General features: G+C 37.7%; 2 protein-coding genes across 2 annotated transcripts; one reads left to right on the forward strand and one right to left on the reverse strand.

The window, feature by feature from the left end:
- Positions 1–702: 702 nt before the first annotated feature.
- GCK72_013567 (uncharacterized protein) lies at positions 703–5,504 on the forward strand (the record flags this gene model as incomplete). Its single annotated transcript, XM_053729893.1, has 8 exons — positions 703–760; positions 1,058–1,158; positions 1,206–1,528; positions 1,662–1,919; positions 2,341–2,555; positions 2,712–2,914; positions 3,352–3,489; positions 5,352–5,504. The coding sequence occupies 8 exons, from the start codon at positions 703–705 to the stop codon at positions 5,502–5,504; spliced, it is 1,449 nt and encodes a 482-aa protein (XP_053584665.1).
- A 6,972-nt stretch (positions 5,505–12,476) lies between these two features.
- GCK72_013568 (uncharacterized protein) lies at positions 12,477–16,315 on the reverse strand (the record flags this gene model as incomplete). Its single annotated transcript, XM_053729894.1, has 9 exons — positions 12,477–12,698; positions 12,922–13,051; positions 13,095–13,348; positions 13,538–13,720; positions 13,881–14,123; positions 14,338–14,448; positions 14,582–14,722; positions 15,626–15,933; positions 16,114–16,315. The coding sequence occupies 9 exons, from the start codon at positions 16,313–16,315 to the stop codon at positions 12,477–12,479; spliced, it is 1,794 nt and encodes a 597-aa protein (XP_053584666.1).
- Positions 16,316–22,378: the final 6,063 nt, after the last annotated feature.

The raw sequence follows: 22,378 nt of genomic DNA on the forward strand, positions 1-22,378 counted from the left end.
GTGACACATTGTATCATTGTTAATGAATGAAGGATTCGAATATGACTGCTTCAGATCATTGATGACCAGAGATCGAATGCAAATATTTCTACGCATTTCACTTTTCTTCTGGTCATTATTTTTCCTCATTATTTCTTGCCGCTCACTGCTTTCAATTTCTTCTTTCTGAATCTCGAAAAACGAAAAATGCAGCTTAGCCGAAAGAGTATCCATGACAACAAATCCGATCTCAGACACTTCGTTTTTTTTCGTTTCTCTCCGTCTCTTTTGTTTCCATACCTATCATCATTCATCCTATAACGTGGCATTCCAACCGGAAACCCTCTCTCCTTTCGCTTTATTTCAATTTTTGGAGGTGAAGGAATGAACGCGCAGGAAACAAATAGGCGAGACAATATTATAGACTGTTGAGACGCAGACGATGAAAACTGCAGGTTCGCAAGCCTCGGGTCTGCTGTAATAATTGCCGGTTAGACGCATTTTTTTGCTTTCTTTTCTTCACCTACCACTTTGTATACTTTTTTAATTTGAAGAAAATAAAAAGCAGCTGAAAAGTATCACTTGATGTTGACAATTTCTGAGTTTATAATTTTGTTATTCATTTGAGAAAAGTCATGTTTACCCTTTGGTTTTCTCCTTATTTATTTTCACGGTCTCCTGATTTCTTCACCAGTCTATAATTTTATTTCCAGACACACAGAAATGGACGATGAAGACATGAGCTGCACGTCCGGCGACGACTACGGTGGTTATGGAGACGGTGAGTGTTTTATTGAGCTGAAAAATGAATAAATGCGCCTAACTACACTTAAAAAAATTATTTTGCTGACGAAACATAATCGAAAAACAATTTTTTCATGTCCAAAAGTAAGAAAAATGAATAGTTAAAAAAATTTCCGAAGAGAAATCTGAAAAATCGTGTTTTCAATTGTTCAAAAAAATTTTTGAACTAATCGGTTGAACTGAAACTGTGCTGACATTGTTCCCAGAAATTCCGAAATAAAACACTTTTTTCAAAATTCAAAGTTTTTCATAATTCATATATGCATTTTTCCAGAAGACTATTACAACGAAGCAGACGTCGACGCCGCCGATGACGTGGCAGTAACACCGACGCATTCAGAAGAAGCCGATTACGAGTGTCTCAATGTTAATCAGGTGAGTATTCTTTCCTTTTTGTGAAATAACTTCTTTCTTGTTTTCAGGTTGAACGGGTATTCACTGACGGGGTCAATTCACTTGTATCACGAGTTCCAGTAAACGAGAAATTTGCTAGAATACTTTTAGAAGCAAATCAATGGGACGTCGAGAAAATCGTCAAACATTTTCGCCAGGATCGAACGGAGTTTATGAGGAGAAGTCATATTGATGCACGACCAGAACCAAGAAGAAAACTGTCTGCAACAGCGACATCAATTGCAAAAGGATACTGTAGTGTATGCGCGATGGATGGATACTCAGAATTGCCACATTTGTCGTGTGGACACTGTTTTTGTGAACATTGCTGGAAAAGTCATATCGAATCAAGGTAATTTATTTTTTCTTCATTTTTTATTAACCCAAATTTAGATTCAATTCGATGCCAAGTGTTTCCAAATTCTCAAAAGAGTAATGGAACATTTTCATTTTTTTATTTCAGAAGCACAAATCTCATTTTCCAGACTATCGGAAGGAGTTGCTGCCCGAATAGAATGTATGGAGTCAAATTGTGAAGTTTACGCACCAGCTGAATTCGTTCTTAAAATCATCAAGTCATCAAATGCACTCAAACTGAAATATGAACGATTTCTGCTCCGAGATATGGTCAATTCTCATCCTCATCTGAAGTTCTGTGTCGGAAATGATTGTCAAGTGATTATTCGATCGACAGAAATAAAACCGAAAAGAGTAACCTGTCTGTCGTGTCATACATCGTTTTGGTGAGTTTTTCTTCTAAAAATTGGCATAGAAAGAGCACAATCGTCAAAAAGAGACCAGTAATGCGGAAAAATTGTTGTGTTCGTGATACTCCAAAAATAGGAAAATCTCTCTTTGGACAAAGTTATGGCTATCAGCAAGGATCCGAGAATGAAAGCCGTAGTGGTTTCGTTCATTCTGTGAATTGTAACTTTCAAAAAGTGAATCATAGTTCTGAAAAGCTTTCGGTTCCTGTAAAACGGAATGGCTGTGTTAAAAATTCTTTGGAATTTCATTTCTTGATGGTTCATAGGGAAAATACAAGCTCTAATGAAAAAGTTCGCTCGATCTCTTTTAACAACAACCTTCTTATTAGTTTTGGTTTCTAAAATCACTCTTATATAATTATACCCTAAATCATCCTAACCCCATCATAATTTTCAGCGTGAAATGTGGTGCCGACTACCATGCTCCAACTTCATGTGATACCATTCGTCAGTGGATGACAAAGTGTGCGGATGACAGTGAAACTGCGAATTATATCAGTGCACACACTAAAGATTGTCCACAATGTCATAGTTGTATCGAGAAGGCTGGAGGCTGTAATCATATCCAATGTACACGGTGTCGACATCATTTCTGTTGGATGTGTTTTGGTGGTGAGTTGGTTTCAAATAAAATAAACATTATACTGTAACAGTTCAAATTTCAAAAAACGAGTTTAGCGACATCATTTTCCTTAACGCTTATGACTTGTTCAGTCTGATTAACTTTCTTTTCCGTCTTTTTCACTCGTTAGAAAGTTCATTCTTCAGACTGGAAAAGTCATGGAAGCGAATATTACGAATGTAGTCGATACAAAGAGAATCCGTCGGTCGCCGCTGAAGCAAATCACGTGAAAGCAAGAAGAGCTCTGGAAAAGTATCTTCATTACTTCGAGAGATTCGAAAATCACTCGAAATCGTTAAAAATGGAAGAAGAATTGAGAGATAAAATCAGGAAGAAGATTGATGATAAGGTGAGAGAAAGAACCGAATTTCAAATGGAACGAAAGTTTTTATGTTGGAGAGCTTGTCATAACGATTTGAATTGAAAAACTGCTTATATCTCCGAAATCAGATTACCGTAAAAATTGTATTATAACGGTATCTATAATAGAACGGGATCTGTGAAAAGCGTTCAAAAAAGTTTTTCCGTTGAACATTTATGAGTTCCTGAAAGCACAGAATTTATCTGTGAAGCTGTTGAAAAATATAACGGCATGCCGTTGTAATTCAGTTTAACGGTATATTAAGAATTTAAATCATCAGTAAACGTCGATTCGTGTAGTACAATAAGAAGAAAAACAGTTTCATCGACCCTTAGTAATAATTCCACTCAGATCAATTCTACTGCTTCTCTTGATCAGTCTATTAATCAATCCATTGAATCAGAAATAAATGTAGCGTTTTTCAGGTAAATGAGCACAACGGTACATGGATCGATTGGCAGTATCTTCACAAATCAGTGTCTTTGCTTACGAAATGTCGATACACGTTACAGTACACCTATCCGTTTGCCTACTATCTCAGTGCCGGCCCACGAAAGAATTTGGTGAGATTTTGACTTTGAAAATCTGAAAATTCGAGATGGTTGAGTTGGATCCCTCGTCATTTTCTGTTTGTTCTGAGAGTTCAACTCTTACTTTGAACTTAAATCTCTTGACACGGGTTCTGAGAGTTTCCGGCAACATTTCTCGTTTAAAAGTGTCCAATCGATGATTTGAAGTACCCCGAAGACATCGTCAACGACGCCGAGCGTATTTGTATGTATTGCGTGGTCGTCGACGTCAAACCACCTCTAAATACTCATTCGTATCCAGACAGAAATATACAATTCTCCCGATTTCTCATTTCAAAATTGTATTTCTTGTTACCGATGACTGACTCAAAAATGGAATTTTGAGAAAGATGGAGTGGAAAACAATCTGCGTCATTGACTAGATATCTATCAGAATAGAAACCCCTGAATTCAGAAATCTTCCATGAATCAAGAAATGTATCAGTTTCAAAGTGTCACTTTTTGAAGAGAATTCATTCTTCTTTCGGGTAGAGACCGCTCACAGTATGGTGCCGTCAGTTAACTCGGTGGGTGGTATGTGAAGAAGAGAAAGAAGCCAGTTTTCTCTTGAGAAGAGAATACTGATTATTTGATTGATGATTCGTGAAACTGGCGGAAGTTTCGAATGAGAGATTTATGAATTGCGATGATTTATGAACGACGAAATCGGCGGACGTTGGGAGTACTGTAGAAACCATGGAATGGTGGAAGATAAGTCAAAAGTGTCTTTTTAGTATGCTCAGGCAGATATTGACACAATGGCTTTAAGTTGTAATTAAACTCATTGCCGAAGAGAAATATCGAATATTTCGTGGATGGTCCCTGGTATGAACAGCTTTTTTCGGGTGAATATCCAACTTCTCCATAATCATAGTTCGTCAGGCAAACACATTTCTAGCTACATCGTACCCTCTGATTACTGTAGTTAGATATAAAGCTCGATTTCTTCATCCACAAAACCAGGCAGCTTACATTGTGTGATCGGATATTCATGCTCAAAATATTAGAAGTATACTTTGGACATCTCGAATATCCCCCACCCAATATCCTTCTCATCCCTTCCATCAACTAGAACAACACCTTCATAATCATCCACTTCAATAATAAATCTGTAAATCTCTCCCTCATTATCCTCTCTTTTTGATCCGATCCATCGTATACCCGTGTTTGCCCAAAATCTACGAATATACCGGCGATAATCCGGCTCTCGCTCCCTCCTCGTCTCTAACTTTCTCGCTTTATTTCGAATCGACGACTACAAAATCTGGCCGAATCTGCGCGCAGGGGATTTCAGAGACACGGGCGGATTAGTTGAAGAAGAAAAAGTAAGAGAGGATGAGAGGGTGTGAAAGACTTTAGGATATTCTCTCGTTTTCCTGATTAATGGACTTCTACTATATGTGTGAGAAGAAGAAAAAGAAGGAGAAGAAGTCTCATTTATATTACTAGAGTACATGAGGTGTCCACGATAATATGGAGGAGATAGAGGATTAGTAGATCAACTGGAATGGGAATGGAAAACAAGGAACACGTAGGAATAATGATAATCAGAATACCACCAGATAGAGTGCCCACTATCGAAAATTCAAGTTAATTTTTCCTATTCCTCGTTCTTACCGCGTGTCTCGAGAAGCTTGTAGACGACTCTGCAAATTTGAATGCCCTTTCTTTTGTAGACGTCCTTGTCTCGAAGAAGAAGAAATTTTCAAGGATGAATGTCTCTTTGAAGTTTCAAGACAACACGAACAACCTTGAATGTATACTGTCTAGACATGAATCATATTCAAATTCAGTAAAACAAAGATCAAACCGCAAAGTTTTTAAAATATGAAAGATCTGAAGTTAACTTTTTTCAGTTCGAATACCAACAAGCCCAACTGGAAAAGGAGGTCGAAGAGCTCGCGTGGGCCGTCGAAAGAGCCGATGGAACAGCTCGTGGAGCTCTGGAAGCACATATGCACCGTGCGGAACACAAACGACAGACGCTTCTTCATGATTTCTTTTTCTAGATTTAGAATAGATGTTTTATTGTTTCCTTCCCCCCATTCACATTTTTTACCTCATTCTCCACTTCAAATGGGTTTATTTTTAATTTCCATCCCTTCACTCACATCGAAAACAGTTTTCTGAATCGATTCGTCCCCTTTCTAATACTGTGAAATGCACATCATCAAACCCAAAAACCACTTTTTGTTTCGGTTGCTCTTTTCAATGCCCATCTGTGATCCCAACAAATCCGTTTTTTGTTCTGTTTTTTTTTGTCAAATTCTCTGTGACTTTCTTTATCTTTCTTGTGTATAATATATAATTTGGGATTCCATGAGATCTCTTCTCGCCCCCGATTTTTCATGTAGAATAAGTACTCTTCTAGGATTTTGATTGATTTTTTCCCACACACTCACAATTAGTGCCTTGTATTTCATGGTTATCACTGTTATCATTGCTAAACTTATCCTGACATTTTGAATACATATTATCCTGTTCTTGTTCTTGTATCCTGACATAGAGACACCACTAATCTCTCCTCACTCTCTCCTTCTTCGTCTTCAATAATCGAGCTGATTGAATGTGAGGAGGTGGAGATTGAGAGGAGGAGATAATCCGGAGAGACTCTAATAATCTCTTCATGATAAGAAGCTCCGCCCTCTTTTGGAGCAAAAGGATTTCTCGAGAGGGCTCATTCAAGACATTCGACATATTCGAAATCGGCGTTTTATTCCGGAGAGAGGTGAGTCTTGGTGTTTGGGGCTGTGATTGTGGTGGGAGTTGCTGTATGTAAAAGAATCTAATTTCAATTAAATAATCTTTTGAAACAGTAAAAGAGAAGGTGATTCTTCTGAAAATCGTCTCTTTTTATCTGACTTGGTTCCGCGTTCAATGATTTCAATGAAGGTTTAGAGCGGTTTCCTACTGAAATTGGGATTCCATAGAAAGAAATTACTCGGACCACTGTAAGGTTTAAATTTGTGTAGTCGGAATAGTAAATTATATGTTATTCCGTACCTTTTTGATTGCGGTACAGTAACCTCTCGTCCGAAAGGGAAATCACAGTGGCGGAGATCACAGAAAATCTGATTTAGCTCACTGTTGAGAGACGAATTATGACTCTTTCGAAAGTATTCGCTCAATTGGGAATCTGATGTTTGCTGTTTCAAGGGATTCATAATCTGGAAGAGATGAGAGTCATGAGACATGGGATTTTAAGTTTGGTCCATCGTTGTCTTTGAATAAATTGAGCATTATTCCTCGACAAGTACTGTTTCATGGTACTCATTTGTGTTGGATAATTGAAAACGTGTGCTTCACGTGTGCGTATTTGAATCTTCTACCAGATCACTACGGATTTTTATGAGGGAGATATCTGGCAGGATTACATTCAGTTCGATGACTTCCAGACTCACTAGGCTTGCGGTCGAATAGCGGTCGACATGGACCGACTTGACCGATCGTGATAATCTCAGTTTTCTTCACTGTAACCTCTCAGAAAACAGAATACAGAATTGTTCGAGAGTTTCCAGATTCTTCACTTCGTCGGGTTGTCCTATTAACTGAGCCTTCGCTTTCATAAAGTGCACACGATTCCTTGAATCCTAGCGTCCATGGTTAATTATATATTTCATCCCGATTCGGTTCTCGTCTGAAATTCTCCTAGTTCATTTCCTCCGTCGTCTCCTCCAGAACGGATTCAAATCTCTCTCAAAACTCAATGTGTTCATTTTCAATCCGACCTCTTCGGATGGTGTAATTGTCGCTCTCTCTTCATTCATCTGAATTCTCTCAATTCACAACATTCTCTCACTTCGCAACGACCTCGACAGTATTTCAAATGCACACAGAACAATGGAAAATCGTCTCCTCATTCCCCGTCCCTCCTCCTACTTCTCTCTTCCTTCTACTCCAATCGAATCGACAATTTTCGAAATCGAAAGACCGAGGAAGGACAGAGAAGAGAGAGAGTAGAGAGACAGTTCCGCCCATCTCTTACAGAGAAAAAAAGAAAAGTGGGCGGAGCTTGCTTCTCTCTGGCGCCTCCTCTCTCTCCACCTCTTTTAGTCCTCATACAGTCATTCGTTTGCCTGTGTTGTCTCTGATGTCGACCGTCATTCCGTCAGTATTCTTTTTTTGTATTCATCTGAAAAATACTGGCGAGACTCTGGAAAGAATCCTATCTTGTTCGCAATGGCACTGCATGAATTCACGGATGCATTGCGACAGACCGCGGATCATGCGGTACCATAGCGGACAGTGGTGAGATATTGAGAATATTGGTAGGTGATTCTGGGGGTAGATTCGTGGATATTTCTGCTAATACTGGGAAGCACTGGGGTGACTTCTTGTTGGTAGGATGGGACACGAGATGTATGTGAGAACTGGAAGGGATTAGTTGTCTAGAGGAGTCAGCAGGAAGACCTTCGTGATTTGAGTCTTTAAAAATTGACTGAATTCTTAAGACGTAGTTCTGAATTCTTCTCTTGTGAAATCGCGGCAGGATTTTTAACAGACGTGCCATTATCTCAGAATCCGTTGAAATCGGATGGCTTTTCTCTGGAAATATGTATGATATGCGAGCTTCATAATCCAGGATGAGCCACATTCAATGGTTCTTCCCAGGAGAATATTCACGGATGAAGTAACTTATGATACAAGAGTTCTATTTGAATTTCTCTGCATCATTGGGACCGGAGCAGATGACCTATTCTTTGGGAATGGTTGAATCTGAAATCTCCGGAATGGAAGTTCGAATCAGCATGAACTCGTTCGATCCTTTTTTTTTTAAATCGTCAATGTGGTTAAAGTTTGGCAATTAAACTCAATAGCGATACTTAAGTTTTAACATGGCATTTCGAAACAGTAAGCACACTCCATTCCAAAATGGAAAAAAGTTTTATGTTTCAAGTGGTTATCGAATATTCTCCAGTTGCAATTTTACACAATCCAAGCGCGGTCCTAAACTCCAAGAAATCGAGAAAACTGTTCTAATTCTGCATAGAACCACGAGCGTTTCAAAGCTCAAATGTTCATTACAACTTTCTCTCTGCCCCAGCTAACAAGTATTCAAATGAATCTCCCTTTCTCTTTGAACAAAGGATCACCTTTAGTGAGTAGAATGACTCAATTCTCTCTCTCTTTTTTTGCATAACCTTTTTCTTTGTGATTCAAATGAAGGCGCCTTTCCCATGACCATTCGATTCCGAGCCATTAGCCATGCACTTTTCACTTCAAATACGGTCATTCTCTGTACTCTCTCACTCTTCTTTTTCTCTTTCTCCCTAAAAAGTTATTGGCTCCATTCTGATTGGATCCAATTAGAAAAAGGAAAAAGAGACGACAGAACGATGACGACAATATTACTGACCTTGTTATTGACTTCGAATTGTATTCTGAATTGAAGAGGGAAAAGGATTACGGTAGTTAGAGATGGATGAGAAGAAGAGTTCGTAGACGGATTGGGAAATAATCCACAACAATATCCAGACTTGTCAAAAATCGGGCCGGCCCGGGCCGGGCCCCCGGGCCGGGCCGGGCCGAGATTTTTCTTGGCCGGGCCGGGCCGGGCCGAAATTTCTCTTGGCCCGGCCCGGCCCGGTCGGCCCGGATTCAAAAATGGGTACCCATTTTTACCAATTTTTTTTTGAAATTTTTCGAAAAAAAAGAGTAAAAATGCTTTGATTATCATACATATTCACATTTTGATTCAATTTTAAATGTTTATTCAAAAACTATACTTTTTTCAAAAAAGTTCAAAAAATTTCAAAAAATTTCCAAAAAAAAGTTGAAAAACAAGAAATTTTTTGAAAAAATGTTTCAAAACGGGCCGAGATTTTTTTCTGATTTCGGCCCGGCCCGGCCCGTGACAAGTCTGACAATATCAAGTCAGAAAAGGGGAAAAGACTGGGATGAATTGGTTTTGAGGTGAAGGAAAATAGAGGTCCTGGGATAAAGGGGTCCAAATAGACGACACAGTGGATGTTGGGAAATGTTTTCCATTATTTCAAAGTGTCGAAACAGAAAAACTTAGGTTATGAATATAGTTTATTTTATAAAGAACTCTGAACGTTGAATTTCGAAAACTGAAAAGTTGGAAAGATAAAATAGATGACACTACCAAATATCGAATCGGAATTATAGAAAATGAAGCCAGGAGACGAATTCTACCGATTTTCAAATCAGAAAAAGCTTCTGGGTGAACAATCTTACACATAGCCATATTTTTACTTTTTTGTTTCAGAAGGTTCTGAAAAGATATGTAAAACCATCTCTTACATTATTTCATGTTCTGACATACTAGTTCAAAGATTTTTAAATATCATCAGAAATCTGTACCACTAACGCACCCAATGCTGTACCTGGAGCATTGTTTTCTTAAACTGAAACAGCTTCATCTAGACGAGCTCACTATCAGATTTTCATACTCTATACCTTCAAATCCACGGGTCAACTCTTCTGTCTCTTCCGTGCGCCAATCTTTTCATTCTGTTGTCTTCGAGGACATCGGCGCCTTCTACCTCTTCTTCTTCGTATTTCCCTCACTTTATTCCGATCGTAGAGACACTTGAGAAGATGAAGAAAGCGAGAGAAAGACCCCGAAGAGAGACTGGTAATTTTCGCATTAGCAATCGAATCGAACCGCTCCGAGGTCTCCGGTCAAATTCCGGAGGAGAAGGGAAACAAAGAGACATTTGAGCGGGGTTTTTGTATGTGATGGTGACTCGACTAGAATAATGGTAATATATCTTTTGATTCTGAATACGATACGAAAATGTGTTGATCTGTGGTGGAATTTCTGGAGGGAACAAAGAGGGTGTTGAATGGAGCTGCACTACCACGTGTTGGAAATCTATTCTGCTTTTTGTGGGGACAAAAAAAGTGAAATAGTGGATTTCATACAGAATGCCCTCTGTTTTAAAATCGAATTCGACGATTTGGTAGCTTGTTGAATCCGTAGAACTCGCCGAGGAACTTATGACTTCCAAACAGAGTGATTTTACGGGTTCATATCTCTTCTCGTTTTTGCTTTTGATGTATTTCAGCAAGAAATTCATTAGAGAACATAATCTTCTCTGGGTCAGTATTCAGACATCCTTTTATTGGAAGACTTCGGCTTTTTGGAATGGTAGAAACCACCAAGATACCCGACTTGATACTGAAACATCTTCGGAGATTCCGAATTTCAACGAAGTGAAGGGTATCAGATTGTGTCCTAAACCCAAGTAGGAGCATATGCAGACTGTGAAACAGTTAAAATAGTTACTCTATTCGGAACTCAGATTCGTGCAGAACCTGCTTGGTACACTTCCAACTGTCACGATGTGATTTTCAAACCAACTGATCTGAATATGACCCCGTTTCGCAACCTGACATTATCTTTTTTCCAATTTATTTCCCTGAAAGTGTCATCTCATTTCACTCCATTCCTTCCTTTTCATTACCGAATTTCGAAAAAGAGCGACCGAGATCTTATCTTTTCATCGTGTTTGAGTGGAACCTGACGCATCGCACACGTCTTCTTTTCAATCGGTTTTCAAGCGCAGTTTCATTCTTGAATTCTCTTATCAAGAATTCTTCTTCTTGTCGTCTCATCATTTTCTACAATCAATTCATAACAAATCATTCGTCCTGAATCACAAATACACCTGCATAAACAACGAATTCGGGCCTCCTCAGCAACCATCGCCGTAACCAGTATAAATAGGAAAAAGAGAGGGAAAAAGGTGTTTGCATTTCGAGGCGTCGGCAACCGACAAATATCATTCTATGTATGGTGCGTGCGCAGTAGAAGAAGATGAAGGGACACGGGGGGAGCGACGCGGCATTTCATACCAAATACGGAGGGAAAAGAGGGAAAACGAAATAAAAATTGAGGACGGAAAAGAGAGGAAAAGATGGTAGTTTTGGACATTTGTAGAGAGACAGGTAGAGGTATGAAGGGGGTCAAATGGTTTAGGATGAGTCGGTCTAAGAAGTCATAGTTGGTTTCTGAAAGAAGAAATTTCGACACTGGATGAAATAGAGAAATATCAAGTGTGGCAACCTAATCTAGCCGGCTCGGCAGGTCACGCTTCCATTCTGCAACTTGAGGGTTCGTGAAGTCTACAGTGACTGCAATTCTTATTATTATCTGACCTGAACTGAAAACTGTGTCATTTGAACCATTCAAGATCTAGACCAACCCTCTGTGATAATATTATTTCTAATGAATAGATCATCGGGGGATAGTTTCTCTGCATAACCACAGCTTACAGAAGGTCCAACAGAAACGAATAATATCGTTTGAGATGAGCTATGTGTGAAACAGAACATACTTTTCTTGCATGTCGGCATTCCGTTTTCAGTAAACTTCTCCCAATCAAGGTCCCTTTTGACTGCTTGGCACTCGCGAACACCGCGATCTTATCAGATAAATCGCGGAGTTAGCCGGTGGCAACCAGGCGAATGTTTGAGACTCACTTTTTGAATGTTGTTTGGTGCTAATTGGTTTTACAGGTCGAAGTGCTTCTTTTTTTGACGAGAATATTCTGACAACAATATGGAGGATATTAAATCATACTGGGGAGTTTATCGAAAATGACTCCTCAAAGAAGAATTGTTCTCGAAGTGTTTCAGTTTTATTTTCAGATTTTTAATGCAATAAACTGTTTAGAACAGAATGATGAGCCCAGTTGAAACATTTTTTTCTAATCGAGTTTTCACAGAACTAAATGTCACAAAAATGCTGGTTCGGCTCTGAAAAACAAAAAGTTTTCATAGTTACCTAACGTGGATTTTACGATGTGTATCTGCTTTGACGTCTTCATTACCTTCTTCTATACGAATATATAAATAAATATTTTATTCAAAAATGGCACAAATAAAATGAGTTTGAAACAGAAAACTGAAAGAGATAAGACCGGTAATTGAACAGTTTCAACTGGATGTTTTGACTAGATTCGCTAGTGAGATGCATGGGAAATGAAAAGAAAAACGGAAATGGAATGAAGGAATTAAATGCACTTCCTTCCAAATATTTTCTCACAAAATTGATTCATATTCCTGGCAGCCATTCCATTTTTACATCCGAATGCAGATGAAGATTCGAATGTGGCAGAAGAGAAACGGAGGGCCAGACTACGAACGATTTGGGAGAAAAGTGATTGATCGGATCGAGAATGACACCAGTATAGATTCCAATCACACAATTCGAAGAACTCCGGTTTCGAGTAGACCTGGAAATTATTTAGACTTTTAAAAATGATGAACAGGAATACGATTTTCGTTGTTGAGTGATTCGTTATGGAAACTATTGAAACTTTCTTGAAATGAGCAATTGGTGAATTAATTTACTAACTTGTTTGTTTACTCTGGCGAAAACTTGCACAGCTTCAAATCATAGCATTGAAACATAATATTTTTTGAATTTTCTGTTCCCTTTTCCCCATAAAAACTGACCATATCCACCACAGCCTCTTTCAGAATCACTCCATTCTCCACACCATCATTTGCATAGAAAAAACAGAAATCGGATACCAATTGAGCTCGTCCAACTGCTGAAAACAGCTCGGGCTCTTCGAACATGTATCTGAAAACAGCGATGACAATTGACACCAGATCGAATAACTCACTTGAAAATAGCAGTCCATGTGAGTGAATCATAGTTGACTCTCATGAAAGAAGTGAAGTTTAAATTCACAAGAAGAGGAGCGGATTCAGAAGCGAAGACGATGGATTCAGAGAAAACAAATTGAGGAATCGAAAGAGTTGATGTCATTTTAAGAGGCCAGAGTGGTCTGGAGAGTTGTTGGAGACGAGATGATGGGCCATTGTTTTCAACAAGAATTGATGGATATCCTCCAGTTGTATACCAGTATTCGTAGATCTGAAATAATTATTTTCAGTTTCAAAATGAAGTTAAATCGAGATACAAGTAAGTAGAAGCCCTCTGTATTCTTTAAACAAACTTTACAGTTTCAGACGTTTCTAGAAACTGCAAGTTTCTGTATTTTATTTATCTGTCAGCAGCTCTTGCTAGACCCTTATTTTCATATTCGAGTGAAACTGAACTAACCTGTCCAACAGTCGCATTTCGATCCACACGAATCTGATCAAAATATGAAGTGAATGTTGTCAAATTGAATGTTGAATGAGATGCAACTAGTGATTTGATGACTGAATACATGAATTGTTCTCCGACAACTGATTCCAGTGTGTCCAGAAGGACAACTCCTTTCAGGTAACAGTGACGATTGATCTAAAAAAGTTGTTTGTTGATAGAATTCGTGATGGAATTCATGAGGGATCGGATTCAGCAATTTCAAAAATGTGAAAACTAATAAAAAACTGTTTCAGATTGTACACAAGACTGAAGGCTCCGAGAAGGTTTCATTACAACTAATGAAGGCAAAACTAACCAATTCCTGATTGATCTTTGAAGGCATATACAATGAATGCCCTGGACTCAAAAAGTCTTCAACCAACTGGATTTCGACATATTGTGCCAATTGGAACCTTTGCAGTCTGATCTCATCAGTCAACAATGCTTTGACTGCTTTCAATGCCATCCAATCAGCAAGATCTTCTTGAAGACAAATCCAATTCCACGAATCGATTGTCGCACGATTTCCAATCCAATGATGAGCTATTTCGTGGGCAATCTGAGAATTATAAGAATTGAGATCAGGTTCCCTATATAAAATTTTGGAAATTATTGGATTATGGAAATTTCTGTTTCTAGCTCTGATTATGAGTATGCCACAAAACTCGATGAGGTTGTTAACTACTCTAAAAAATTTTTTTAACCTCCACAAATACACAGTTATTGAATTAATGAAAATTATCAACAAAAAACTGTTTTTTCTAAATACATACCAAATAAATGAGATGAGCATCATCCCCAGAAGTGGCAAGTGTCTCCGAAACTGTAACGTGTCCCCAGTTTTCCATTCCGCCATCGTAATCCGGAACAAGAATGAAATCGATCTGGAAATTTGGATTAATAGTAACGTGAATATGGAACTCTTCACGAAACACTAAAAAAGTAGTGAATGAAAAGTGATTTAAAAAGCAAGCTGAAACATTAAATACATGCAAATTATTGTCGCAACAAACTGACTTTATTCAGTGGCAATGGAACATCAATTAATCCCGCCAAAATCTCGAAACTAGCAAGAGCACAATCCAATACACGAAGTACGATTCCACGAGACTCTCCATTGACACGAACAGTCACTCCAAATGATGTTTGACGGGATAGCTGAAATTCAGAAAAATTCGGTTTTGTAGACGTTTGATAGAGATCTGGTAAAGCTATGCTCCTTATAGTTATTGTTAGTTTTTAAAAAGGATTTTTAAATAGAATCTGAAACCAGACTGTAACACGAATCGTTTGGTTGAAGCAGACCCTTGATTCAAATCTGATTTCTGAAATTTTCAACTTAATCGCTCTTGTCTAATATCTCTTCCAGATCCTGATACCTTGGTCCCTTTTAATCTCCAAAAACCTTTGAAAGTGTTATGTTTATGTGTAGTAATGCCACGAGTTTTGTGGAGCAAAAGTAAATAAACAAAAAGGAAAATGGATCCATGCAAATACTCCTTATTTTTGTTTTCTTTCTCTCTCTTGTTTTTGTTTTTATTTTGAATAAGCATTGATTACTCATTCAAAAAACACAAAAACACCTTTTGTTTTTACTCACTTGTAGTATTATTTGTATACACAACGCTAGTTGTTTTCTTGATTTTTTGGGAGAATTTTCACTGTGGAATAGGGTGAAAACTGAAAGTAAGAATTGTAGTTTTCCCTTGAAAAATGAAAAATAACTGTTTCAATGCGTCGCTTTCTTGTTCTATTAAAAGGGGTAATCATATTCCAAGACTATGCAAGTGATAACGAATTACGAGAATAACCTTTTTAAACCTCTCCTATACAACTTCTGGAAAATAACTAGTGACCATGATGATAAGTTGACATCGAAACAGTAATAGTTTCGTGGTCTGTGAGATGTACTCACTTTGTGGAGTATTGTGCTTCAGTAGGTTTAATAGATTGGAAACCTTCCCAAAACTTAGTAATACAACTTAGCGATTTTCATAAACTTGCTGAAAAACTGTTGCACTCTTCTCCAACTCGCAACCCCTTTGGAAAAAGGGAACACACCTGCAAATTCGTATCAGGCATCACTGAAAACGCAACCAAGTACGCTGGAAGCAGTGGTGTCGCCTGGAAGATTGTCCTCTGCCATTTCCGATTCTCCACATGAACATCCATTGCAATTGTATTCGACTGAGCAACTGTATCAGTTGGATGAACAATTGATAAGCGGAATAGAGCTTTGACAGCTGGATGATCGATGCATGGGAATAGTCTTCGAGCATGATTTGGTTGAAGGTGAGTAGTGTAGAGAAGTGGGCGACGTCGCTCGAAAAGTCCTTCTGATGCATTTCCGATGCGACCATTGTATTCACCTAAGATAAATGTTGTATTCAGCAAAAAAAAAACTTGAATTTATGGCCTAGAATTCGTGAAACAGAATTTCTCAGAATTTTCCAAATGATGAGTCATTCAAACTTGATTGTTTGAAATTTATTCATGTTTTCAGTGATTTTAATAAACTATTTATTAGATTTAATTAACGAATAACTCACCAATTGTCAACAAATATTGTCCTGGAAACAGAGATTTCTCGAATTTGAATTCGACGGTCTCTTTGAGAATCTTGATTGATTTCAACGAAGGTTCCGTCAAATCAGATGATCGAATCAAAGAAATATTCCGGAATGAATGAAGATCGACAGCATCCAAAGTAATATTATCAGAAAGAGATGAAAGATTGAAATGGAGAACCATCGAACCGGTGAAACCATTGAATTCATGAATTGGGAGTTTGAATAAAAGATCAAAAGAAAGCGGAATAATGTGATGGGGCCAACTGAAACCTAACCGGAAAACGAGTAAAACGAGGAAGAGTAGCTTCATTTCAAGACACTGAACAGTTCTTCTTCTTCAGTTTCAATTCGGATGGTCAGCAGCAGTCAGTCCGATTGAGATTCGAGAGGGTGTGAGAGTTTGTCTAGTGTTGTGACCTCAGAGGTACCGGTACTTGAGAGAACTTTCATTTCCGTTTTCGTCGAGCAAGCAAATATTAAGTTACCGTTTTCTCTCGAATAAGAAAAAGGAGAAAAATGATGAAGAAAATGGGATGAAGCGTGGGAGAAGCAGAGAGAAACTGTTTGTGTTCAGATTATTTTTCCTTGTTTTTTTATCTTAGGTTTTCCCGAATCAGTAGCATGGAGTGACCACTTGAAATGAGGTAAATAGACAAACGAAGACAGACAAAATGATGATGGAAAAAGTTTGTGGTGGTGGTCATTTATTGAGAAACTAAACGAGCAAAGTGCCTTCTCAAATAAGAACAATCGGTGACTAAGCCGTAAAAGACAGCTGAAACTTGATTATTATAAGAAACAAACAAAATTTCTGTATATTTTGTAAGTAATGAAACACGGAATCATTGAACTTTTCCAGATTCTGATGCTGAAAAGTCAACAAGAATGTGTGAAAAAATCACATTTTTTACGAACAAAAACATTACTGTTTCAAAATTTCCACTTTTCAGCAAGGGGTTAATGATTTATTCGGTTTTGAGAACAATCTGATTTGGTTGCCTTTACGATTCCGATCCTTTTTAGAGATCTTTCTAGTCCGGTCAAACCTACATATATTTTCTTTTTCCGAAACTCAATCTACACATGGTCAATATGGTTTTCGAACGGATATTCGAATCACGGGGCGGATTGCTTTTTCGCAACAAGAATATCCAATGAGTCGACGGAGCAAAGATTGAAACTAACAAAGGAAAAAGATAGTACTTGAGAAGGTGTATGTTCATCGTGATTCGCCAATGTTTCTGTAGTTTGAAAGCTCAAAATGTTTCTTTTTGGAATTTTGTTTGGAAAGGAAAAGCCTATGAATTCGTGGGTGCCATTTGTAAAGAATCAGGCGAACCTTGGAAGGATAACTGACAATTCTAAGATTTGCATTGAGATCCACTATAACTCAATATCTACTTTTTTCATTCAGCTGGTTCGAGTTACCTCCGCGCAGGAAACTTTATCAGACTCGTTTCGTTTGCAGGATTTTCAATATACTCTTTCGTAATATTGAATGGTCAAATAAGTTTCTTTAACATTTTCTATCCAATATGACTGGAAGTTTTAAGATGAATCGGTCAGACTACCCAAATCGGAAAAAAAAGAAAATACTCCAAGCTTCAATGACCTCAGGATTTAACAAATTACTGTTTCATCAATTCCATTTCCATTACATTACTTCCGTACAATGTTTCAGAACCTTGCAACTGCCTTTCTGCTTCTTCGTTCTCAAAATCCGACCCCTATCTGCACTTTTTCGCTCTCTTCTCTCACTTTCAGTACTCCTCCTCATATCTTTTTCACTTTTCATCATTTTCCTAGTACTTTTTCCCATTCTACACTGCTAGAAACCAACAAAGTTCAAGTCATCCTTCGCTTTTAAAAGTGCAATTTCGTAATAAATAAAAAATAGAAAGTGTCGACACTCCAGATGTATTTATAACTGAAATCCTAATCTTTTCATTAGTTGTTCACCTTTTAATCATCATAATCCCCCTTTTCTATCTATAGTTTCATTCGAAATTCCATTCTGAAATCTCAAAGTACAATGGAATTTCTGAGGCATTGAAATAATTCTCTCTGGGTCCTCTTCGATTCCTCACGTATTCTCTCATTGTTTAGAGAAGAAAATGCTGGAAAAAAGAAGGAAAAGAAGGGAAAAAAGAAGATTGTAAACAACAACAAGTGACATTTGAGAGCTTTTCCCGTGTGAGTAAGGCTCTTTAGAATTGCAAAACATGGTCAAAGAAGAAGAAGAAGAAAAGTTGGGACAAGAGAAGAAGTGGAATTGATTAGAGGTCCTGAAAACCTGAATCTCCAATCATAAATCCTCTTTGAAGTAATCATTTTCCCCCTCTTCCGTCCCGAATAGTTTTTAGGACTCCAACATAAAAACGGAAAGGAAATGCCTTAGCAAATATGGTGGTTCTCAGAACTTAAGATACTTAAACGGATATTCAAATCGACAAAACTGATGTGGAAAAGAACATTTTTCCAGATATCAGGATGATCAGTTCCGTTTCCCAGAAAGATCGGAAGTCCATGTTATTTAAGTTTTGGATTTTAATTATGAGTCATTGGAATCGGTTTCAGAATTTCTTTTTAAGTTTGGTCTGTTTCTTGGAAGAGGTTATTGATTCCCCAGATCAGATTAAGATTCGTTTGGAGGTGTATAGAATAGACGATTTTGAAACTTCAAAGTGATAAAAAACCAGAGAAGACAGAAGTAAAACTGTCTTGAAGATGGCACTGATATAAAACTGAAACTAGATTCCAAAAAAAGTCGCCGAAGTCGATTTTCCAATCGATTTTCGAAGGAAAAAGGTTTCTCCAATCTTAGTTCCTAACTTTCGAAAATTGGCTACCGTACTTTATCATACTATATCAAAAAATTAAAGTTACCAAAATCTATGAAACACCTGCGAAACAGTAACTATTTCCCCCTCCTAGATTTTATATTTCAGTTGTTATTTCCCTTTTTTATTATCCTGCACTTTTTGTTTTCATTCATTTTTTCCAAGAGTCATTTTATTTTCTCCACATAAATTGACGTTGTTTATTTCCGTTTTCCAGCCACCCAGCTTGTTGATTCGAGCAATCTCACCCACCAGGTTCCCACCGGATTTCCCTGAATTCTTGATCTTTCTCTGATCTCTAAATCGGAAAAAAGCGAATCATGTGTGTGTCCAAAGTTCAGCTGACTAATCACCGTCACTTCATCTCATTTCTGAATCCAGACCTTCTTTCTCACGCGAACAGATGGCTGATATCTCTCACCTAATTTGCATGAAACCTGCCCTCTCTCTAGTCCTGTTCCATATGATTCCTCTGTCACCTACCGTACTTCATTTCTTTTTTCGACGAAACAAAAAACTCGTTGTGGTTGTCTTTTGCCTCACAATATACACACAAAAGAACGGATTGTCAGAGGAAGAAATGAGGGAAAAGAATGCAAGAGTAGTCCTGAATTTGCACTTTTTGTGGCGGAGGGAAACTGAATTCAGGAGTAGAAAAAGAGTAAAATAGACAGTCGAAAAATCAACATTTATCGTTTTTTTGGCGTCTCTTTTCTGTCTGTTTTTGTATACATAGACACATTCATGAGATGGAGACGATGAAAGGACTTTGATCGGAAAAGGACAACTCTCAGCTGGGACTGAAAGAGAGAAAGATTTAGAGAGAGTGTGAGAGATTTTATGGGGGAAGAGTTGATTGTTGGTTGAGTTAAAGAGTTGACAAATGACAGAATTGGGTTGCACTTTCAGGGTTACAAGGGCATTTTCTGGATGGGGAAATGAGGATATTTGTTGGAACTAAGATCAGAAGACTGGTTCTGAATTATTTATGGAAAATGTAGATTCGGAGAAACAGCAAATTGCTATAACAAAAATGTCAGATTCACCAAGAAACTTTAGAAACGGAAGTGCCTCATTAACCAATAAAGCGCCTTAGTAATTGATGGCGGATCATAAATTCGCCCCATTTTGTTTCATTTTGAGCTCAGCGCTCTGTTTCATCAGAAGCTCTGAAGAACAAATTATCATTTGAACACTAAAAAAACAACATGCAAATTTTTACGATTTTCGTGCTTCGAACACAATTTATTGATATTTTTCAGACAACTAACATATCCAATGAAAACATAAACAAGATTGTTCGAATAACTTTGATATTTCATAACTTGATGAAACATATTTATTTAAGTGTCGTTCGATATGAATCCAGCTGTTTTAATAGTTCATTAAAAATACTTTGGCTGATCACGTTGATTCCTTTTTCAATTTCAGAATTTCGGAGATCCATAATATGTTGCTGTATTTCCAGATTTCCTGAGTACTCCGGCACCTTCTTTTCTAGGAATCATCATCAATGGTCCTAAAAAAAGTTTCAAACTTTTGATATCTGTTTTTCCAGATCAACATTCTAACAGACATATTAAGAATGCTTAAAAGAATTTTAAATATTCGTCAGCTCGACGTGATCACTGGCACGTTCTGAGAAACTGAAACTAATATTCAGACGGCATTGCCCAAGTTCTATTCGATGATCTCCGGTGCTCCAGAAGCGAAAAGAAAACAAGAAAATATTCAAAGCCGACGCCGCCGCGACGGCGCCATGAGTCACATTGCACTCTGCTCCTTTTTCAGACATTCCTTTTTCTCTTTCTCCGTTTTTTTCTCGTTCTTTTCCCTATTTTCTCTGGAAAAAAGCATCATCAGGAAGCGAGGAAGCGAGAGAAGAACGAGGAAAGAAAAAAGAAAACACAGAATACACAAGCAGGAGGTCGTCGTTGTCGTCAGATGAGAGACCACCACTGACAGTTAGAGACAGACAAGAGAAAGAGAGACGCAGACATTCAGACACTGGTCTGCACTTTTAGGCCTTGCCAGTCCGTCGGCCAAGCCATGTGTGTTCTGAAAACTGAAAACACGGGACGTCGAAACGAGAGGCTGGAAAGGCGAAGAGACGCAGAGACAGAACTGCATGACAGACGAAAAAAACCGACAGGCTCCGCCCATTTCTCTCTTTTTCTACTCTCTTGGAGTGCCCAATCTACTCCTCTCTCTGTCTCTTCTTTTCTCTTACGCAACATTTTTGTTAAGGACTTTCTTGTTTTGGGTGTAAGTAGTCTTCATCTGGTTATCATCTGAAAATGAGCATTGGTTAGTAGACAGAATCTGAAAAAGAAAATAGGCAGACTCCCAGAAGTCGTTGGACTTTTTGAATGAGCCCGTCGGACTTTTGCACTTTTTCTTTAGGAACGAAGGCTCTTTTTGAAAAGTCACGACTTTCCACTTTTTCCAGTATTTTCTTTCAATTCCCTAAAAACCCAAAAGTTGTCAAGTGACCTCATGTGATATGATTCCCGACAAAACGGTAAAACAAAAGTTTCTTTCTCTCGTAAACAACATTACCTAATATTTGTTTCTAATGGTTGAACAAGAGACCGTCAGACACCTGTCGAAATAAAAATGAAGGAGTAATTGACTTTTTCTCTGATAGGGTAAACATGTTCCATCAGAATTCACGAGTTTTTTCTTTATCCGAATATCCTTTTTTGTTTTGAAAACAAAAGTTTCCAGAAGTCTCTTTTCTGAAACTTCAAAGTTTTCCCAACTTGTTGTATTGTTGTTTTTGTTTTTTATTTCTTATTTTTTCATAAGATTTAGGTATTATCAATTGAATCATGATCGTAAATCTTTTCTTGAAATCCACGAGTTTTTGTTCTAGATTACGATTTATACGAAATAAGTCAGTTGACTCTCATTTATCAGCTGTTTTTTTTCTATTTAATGACCAGTTCTTACAGTTTCTCAAATATAGTCTCATTGTTCTCTCATTCTTGGCATTTTTCTTGATTTAACAATTACTAAAGGATCCATTGGATTCATAGATTTACATGATTCCCCATTTCAATTGGATATTCGATGAAACCTACTTTTTAGAAGCTTACTGTTTCATTATATTGTTTATTCCGAACGGTTGGAAGCCAATTATTGCCAATCTTTCTTCCAACAAATTTGTTTCACTGATTTTGACTCTAAACGTTTCAAATGAAACTCAAATTAACCTCCAAAGTTTTATCACCATTGTTTTTTGTGACAGTCTCCCGAAAAATAATTTCATTTAAATTTGACGTTTTAGTGATTCTACGGCTCAATAAGTCCTTGAGACATTACAATTATCATAACAATTGCTGGTTGTGAGTCTAACATAAATTTCTCATATTCCTGAGAAATTGATTTATATAAAATCAAAA

Source organism: Caenorhabditis remanei, chromosome IV (assembly GCF_010183535.1).
Source record: "Caenorhabditis remanei strain PX506 chromosome IV, whole genome shotgun sequence".
NCBI classification, from domain to species: domain Eukaryota; kingdom Metazoa; phylum Nematoda; class Chromadorea; order Rhabditida; family Rhabditidae; genus Caenorhabditis; species Caenorhabditis remanei.